Raw genomic sequence first — 5,990 nt, 5'->3', positions numbered from 1 at the left:
GTGTGAGAGCATTATTCCCTCGCCTTTTATTATTCCTTTCATTTGCAACTCTGTGTTCTGAGTCTTTGGGATCTCTCCTCCCTGACTGGTAAACAATAATGTCTAATTGTTTGGATGAGCATTTCTTTGGTTATGGGGAGGCTGAGTGTACTTGACATGCTTTTCAGATACTTCGTGTGGTTTTTTTTAATGTGAATTGTCTTTTTGTGTCCTTTTTAAATTAAGTTCTCCATCTTTTAAAGTTAATTTTTAAGACGTCTTTGCATATCAAGGAAAGAAGCCTTTTTTTTTTTTTTGCTAATGTCGTGGCTGTTTCCCCAGCTTGTCCTAAGTCTTTGGACTTTGTGGTATTTTTGTTTTCCATAGGAAAGTTTTACATTTTTATGAAGTCAAATATATCAGTCTTTTATGGCTTCTGGGTTTTATGTTCCTTACTCCGAGATTATGACCACATATTCCCTGGAGATTTGATCTGGTACTTTTGCGGTATTTTTCTTTCTATCCAAATCTTTACTTCGTCTGGAATTTAGCTCACTTTTCCCAAATAGGCTGCCGGTTGCCCCAACAGCATCTTTTTGCCACTGAGATGAATTACGTCTTTTATCGCGAACTCAGCTTCCGGGCCTGGCGTTTGATGGCAGCGCCAAGCCCCACCCGCTGCCCCCGCTTCTCTCCAGGTCACCGAGGGTGAGCCCGGCGTGATGTGGCTCTCGGGGCTGCACATCCCCGAATCCTACCTCACGGCCCTGGTGCAGGCCACCTGTCGGAGGAACGACTGGCCACTGGACCGCTCCACCTTGTTCACGCAAGTGACCAAGTTCCAAGATGCAGACGAAGTGAGTGAGCGGGCAGGACAAGGTAAGGTCGACTCCTGATGGATTTACAGCCTTTCACTTGGGTCTGCCTCCCTGAGCATCCCCGATTCCCAGGGCGGGGGGGACGGGGGGAAAGGGGGGACTCGCGCAGGCCCGAATGGGCCGGGCCGTGTCTGGAAGTCAGGCTGCGGCAGGTGCCGGCTGTGTCCGTGCTCTGTCCAAGTCGTGACATCTCCGAGGCTGAGTACACGTTTGTCTCCCGGTTTCTCCTCTGAGACCTGGGCCGAGGTCAGGGAGAAGTGAACCATGTCACCGTGCTGGTTTGTGGGCAGTGGCTCCTGGGTCAGAGCCAGATACCCCAGAGGACCGGATGACAAGGCAGTGTCCCTGGAAACCTTGGGGCCTAGGGAATGGGACGGCCGCGGCAGGAGCCATTCACTTACCCTGTGACTTCGAGTCCCTTCGACACTGGTCGCTGGCCGTGCAGACTGTAGCTGGAACCTTTTCCTGGGGCCCGCGAGGCCTCGTAGGGACTGGCAGAGCTGGGGCCACTGCTCTCTCTGGGCCTGTTAACTGTCCCTCTCTCTGCTCCTCTGCATGTCTGCCGTGTCCCCGCCCCCAGAGACCACATCCTCTGCCAGGCTTTGACTGGCTCGGGGGGGATCTGGAGTTGCTGCGGTGCCCGCTGATGCTTTCACCTTTACGGGCTGGGGCCCACAGCGGTCTGAGTCTGTGCGCCTTGATGCCAAATGGCCGGGAGAGGCGACCACCCCGTGCATTTCATCGAGCCCCTGGGGGAGGGTCGTGGGGTCTGCAGAGTGTCCCATCTGGGCTGTTCCTCTAACAAGGGAAGTGGGGTAGGGCAGAAAGCCTGGGGAAGGAACGCCAGTCATGACCTGTCTGTCTGCTGTGTCCATCGGACAGATCTGCCACACGGCAGTATCACAGGGGCCTCTTCCCTGTACCCCTAGGATGCTTTGTGTCAGGACTGTACCTAGAAGGTGCTGACTGGGACACAGAAAGAGGGTGTCTCGTCAAGAGCAAGCCCAAGGTGCTGGTGGTGGACCTGCCGATCCTGAAGATCATCCCCATCGAAGCCCACCGCCTCAAACTGCAGGTGGGGCCGCCGCTCGCTCTCCCCTTCCCTCCGGCTGCTCACGGACGGGGCGGTTTCGAGCAGTCTCGCCCCTTAACACGGGCGCTTAACCTTCGTGGGTGGGGAAGCCCGAGAGACACCGTAGCAGCGTGCACTCACTTCCCGGGGAGGTGCACGCACGCGCACACGCGTGTGCATGCAGAGACTCGGCAGGTGGCACAGATTCGGGTTTAGGCGCTGTGGTCCAGGCCAACTTGAGGAGAGACCGCAGGCCTCTTGTGCACTCCCGCAGGCAGCGAATCCAACAGTAGTTACCCCCGGTGTGGACGGCAGGCCTCCTGCTTTGCCCGCCTGGGTCCGCTTCCAGGGAGTGTGTCCGTGGGACCGACGGCCCCGCGGGACCGCAGCCACAGCCGTTTCCTTAGGTGCAGCCTTGCGGGACGGCCACTGCTCTTGGCTCGGCCGGCAGGCCTTCGCCCCGTCCCGTGACGAGCGCTGCTTTGCCCTGGGACTTCACACGCCTTTGCTTTGCAGTATACCTTCCGCACGCCGGTCTACACCACCTCCACCAGAAGGAACGCCATGGGGGTTGGCCTGGTGTTCGAGGCTGATCTCTTTACCACGAAGCACATTTCCCACTGGGTGCTGCAAGGCGTGTGCCTCACCCTGAATTCTGATTGACCCTCTGGGCGGAGGGATCCGTGAACCACCATCGAGTCTGCTGTCACTTCTTGGGGCCTCTCAAGAGGCAGGAGGGGACTGACGACGATTTTCCTGTCATTTGAAATTAGCCATTTTAATCTCTTTCCACATAAATTAACCCGAATGGTTTTGTTTAAGCTATTTTTTAAGGATTCAAAAAAAAGTAAATTCTTCAAAAATGAGAGCACTTTAAGATGTCGAGTTTTCTTTTCCTCCACAGAGGAAAACAATTTAAGCAAACGTGCCCGGCACGTCACTGGCACAGCTGGGCACCCTAATGTAAACTTCAAAGGCGTGACCGACAATCAGTGTGTTTCAGCGGATGCTGCTCTGGGGCTGGAGCTGTCGGTCGAGGTGTGGGGCAGACGGCCCAGGCTGCGGCCTCTTCCGTGGGCTGCTGATGCCAGCCTAGAGCAGAGATGGCCACGGCCACCCACTGCCTCCCGACCCACTTCCTGAACCCTCCAGCCTGTGGACGTGGGGGTGAGGCCCTTGAGCTTGGTGTTTAATTCCTGCACGAGCGCCTGCCCACCCTGCCTGGGTCTGTGTGGGGTCAGGCGCCACTTACTGCCCCTAGGACCGGTGGCTCCTGGGCGCCCCTCCCTTCCGTGCACCGCGGGGTGAGCCTGGAGCCCTGGCCAGGCCCCGCTGGAGGTGAGCAGGGGCTTTACTCTGTAAGGGGGGGGCTGAGCTGAGCGGCAGCAGGACGTAGCGGGGGCCAAGGTCGCGTTTGCCAGAACCTCGGACGCGCAGAGCGTTCTGAGGGAGAGCCCTGGGCAGTGAGAGGTAACAGGGGACCCCTTTTTCTGGAAATGAGTCCCCGCACGCCAAAGGTGAGAATGCAGTAGTTATGGGGGGTGCTCTTCCTCTGCCCAATCTGGTCCCCTCCCAGGCCCGCCCTCGGGTGATTTAATAAAAGACACAAAACAGAAAGAAGGCAGGTTCAGAAAATAAAGTTTGTTGGGATTTTGAACATTGTGGATAAAACCAACAAAAAAATATGAACACACATTCCGGTTGTGGTGACATGAGGAATAATGTCATCTTATTTAGTTCCTGTGACATACACGTACAGTTGCTCGGCGGGGGTGCCTCCCGGGGAAAGGTAGGCCGGGCGGGACGGGGGCTGCTCCCCACAGGCCGCCCTGCAACCGGAGGGCCGGGGTCAAGGCGGGTGTGCGCGGCTCCGGCTTTGCAATTCGGCGTGTGGCGTTGTGAGTTCGTTGACGTCGGTGCTGGCAGCGTGGGGTCGGGAGCAAGCCATTCGGCACAGGCGTCCGGCCACGCGGCCGCGGTGGTGTCAGCGAGAGAGCTAGTGGAGCAGGAGGAGGATTATCTGTTGACGGGTCTGAAAAAAGTTTGGCATGCATGAAAACTAAAAAAAAAAAAAAAAAAAAGGTGTGGACGACTTTCCAGCGGTGGTCACAGTGCGTGGACAGCGGGGGTGGGGGGGGGGGGGGGCGAGGGCGCCCGGGCGGGCGTCACACAGTTCTGTCCGTCCCTGAGTGCTTCCTGACGACCTTGCCGGCGTTCACCTGGTCAACCGCCAGCGTCTCCACGGCGGGCGGGGCCTGCGGCGGGCTGGTGCGGGGGATGCAGTGCGCCACGCCCACGTGCGCCTTGTGCGGCTTCTCGCGGGCCGGGCTGTGCTGCTCGCTCGCGCCGCGGTCGGACGCGATGGGGGGGATGACCAGGGGCCTCTCCTTGATGACGTGGACCTCGGCCGACTCCCTGGCCAGCAGGAACGGGGTGGGGTCGGGCATGGCATCCACTGGTTCCCGCAAAAGTAGTTTCCGGCTCTCGGCCCCGAATCTGTAGACCTCCTCGAATTCGGGGTGCAGCGGGGCAGACAGGCTCTTTTTCATCCGGCGGCGGGGCGTCTCGGGCAGCTTGTCCCTGGGGGGTGCTGGCTTGTAGCTGGCCAGCACCGGGCTCCCGGACGGGCTGCCGTCCGAGGTGCCGCTGGAGCTGAGCAGCTTCCTCTTGGTGGCGTGCAGCTGGGAGGTCAGGTAGGCGATGGTGCCGGCGCGCTGCTCCAGCTCGCCGGACAGCAGGCTCAGCTTGTGGCTCTTGACCTTCAGCTCCTCCAGGTACTTCTTCTCCCGCTCCCTGGCCGTGCTCTCCAGCACGGCGACCGCCGCGTCCTTCTGCTCCAGCTCCTTCAGCAGCTCCTGGGTCTCCTTCTCCTTGGCTTTCAGCTGAGCTTCCAGTTCCTCACATCTCTTCTTGAGTTCGCTGCTTCTAGAAGATCCGTCTCCTAGAAGGACAAGGGGGGACCAGGTTACGAGCCCACCGGGGGGTGGGTGGGCAGGAAGACCTGGGAGGGTTCCCGCTCCCACTGCGGGGCCAGCGGCCGGTCCTACCCCGGGCGGGACCCCACCTCCGGGGCCTCTCCCCTCAGTACAGGGTGGGAGACCGGGGGCCACTGAGGCCCGGCCAGCTCTCGGTTCTCTGGTTGACCGTATTAAAGAATGTCTCCAAATTTAAAAACTGCCGAAGCTAAAACGGGCAATTTCAGAGTTTTCGACCTTGCGGATACTTAGGATTAAACCGGTAGCAGCTTGTCTGCTCAGGTGACGTTTATTAAATGCCGGCTCTGTTCAGGGCACTGCCGAGAAAGACGAGTGTAAACACTCTCCATCCAACGCACCGAAGCTCTGAAGGTGCAGAGGAGACAGGATGGCAGGCTGTCGCGCTCCCGACAGCCCCCTCTCGTCTCTCAGTGCGCGGCACCCGTGACTGGCCAGGGCCCAGCGCAGCCCTGGGCCTGCCCTGCCTGCCACCTGCTCCCGCTGCACCGTGCGCCCTCAGCCCCCGGCCGGGCTGTGGGATCTACCAGGGCAGCTGCGTGCGGTCCACGGGGGCAGGAGGCCCGGGTGGCCAGGCGGGCACCCGTGTGCGTGGGCACCGCTCAGATGAGGGCCCAGGTTCGGAGATGGTGACGCGCTGCCCAACCTCGGGGCGGAGAGGCGGCCGGAATCCAGGGCTATGGACCGGAGTTCGCTGGGCCGGAGGTTCAGGGCCCCTGGGGCTGCGCGTGTGCCCGACCCCACCTCCCCCAGGCACTAGAGCTGCTCTTTGCTGATCTTCCTCGCTTCTGGGGCAAGCTCCACCGCGCCCTCTCTGCACACAGCCTTTCTAGACGTTTCCATCTTCCCCTGTGAAAGCTGCACGGACACTGGCTGTGACAGCGGTGACTCCGTGTCACCTGAGGCACTATTCCCCAAGCCCCCGGAGCAGTCAGCCACGGGGGCACTTTAAGCAGATTCCCAGGTTCCTCCTGCACCCGCAACGGTGAAGTCAAACCTCCAGGTCAGGAATTGAGGCGCCCGTTCCCCACCCAGGCGCCTGAGTTCTTTGTGCGCCACTGGACGGCA

General features: G+C 59.8%; 2 protein-coding genes across 5 annotated transcripts in view; one reads left to right on the top strand and one right to left on the bottom strand.

The window, feature by feature from the left end:
- The window catches only part of LOC105306187 (dynein heavy chain 10, axonemal-like), a gene marked incomplete at its 5' end in the record, with an annotated part of 76,770 nt that extends 73,975 nt beyond the window's left edge, over positions 1 to 2,795 (top strand). The window contains 3 exons of the mRNA XM_023523893.1: positions 637 to 858; positions 1,787 to 1,932; positions 2,446 to 2,795. Of these exons, the coding sequence (XP_023379661.1) occupies positions 637 to 858; positions 1,787 to 1,932; positions 2,446 to 2,592 (515 nt within the window). The remainder of the gene's footprint in view (positions 1 to 636; positions 859 to 1,786; positions 1,933 to 2,445) is intronic.
- A 755-nt stretch (positions 2,796 to 3,550) lies between these two features.
- Positions 3,551 to 5,990, bottom strand: part of CCDC92 (coiled-coil domain containing 92) — a 26,167-nt gene continuing 23,727 nt past the window's right edge. For all 4 annotated transcript variants that reach the window (XM_011381094.1, XM_011381097.1, XM_011381095.2 and 1 more), the window contains exon 4: positions 3,551 to 4,870. In XM_011381094.1, the coding sequence (XP_011379396.1) occupies positions 4,095 to 4,870 (776 nt within the window). In that variant the 3' untranslated portion in view covers positions 3,551 to 4,094. The remainder of the gene's footprint in view (positions 4,871 to 5,990) is intronic.

Source organism: Pteropus vampyrus, unplaced genomic scaffold (genome assembly GCF_000151845.1).
Source record: "Pteropus vampyrus isolate Shadow unplaced genomic scaffold, Pvam_2.0 Scaffold430, whole genome shotgun sequence".
NCBI classification, from domain to species: Eukaryota; Metazoa; Chordata; class Mammalia; order Chiroptera; family Pteropodidae; genus Pteropus; species Pteropus vampyrus.
This window is presented reverse-complemented; position numbering and strand designations above follow the sequence as displayed.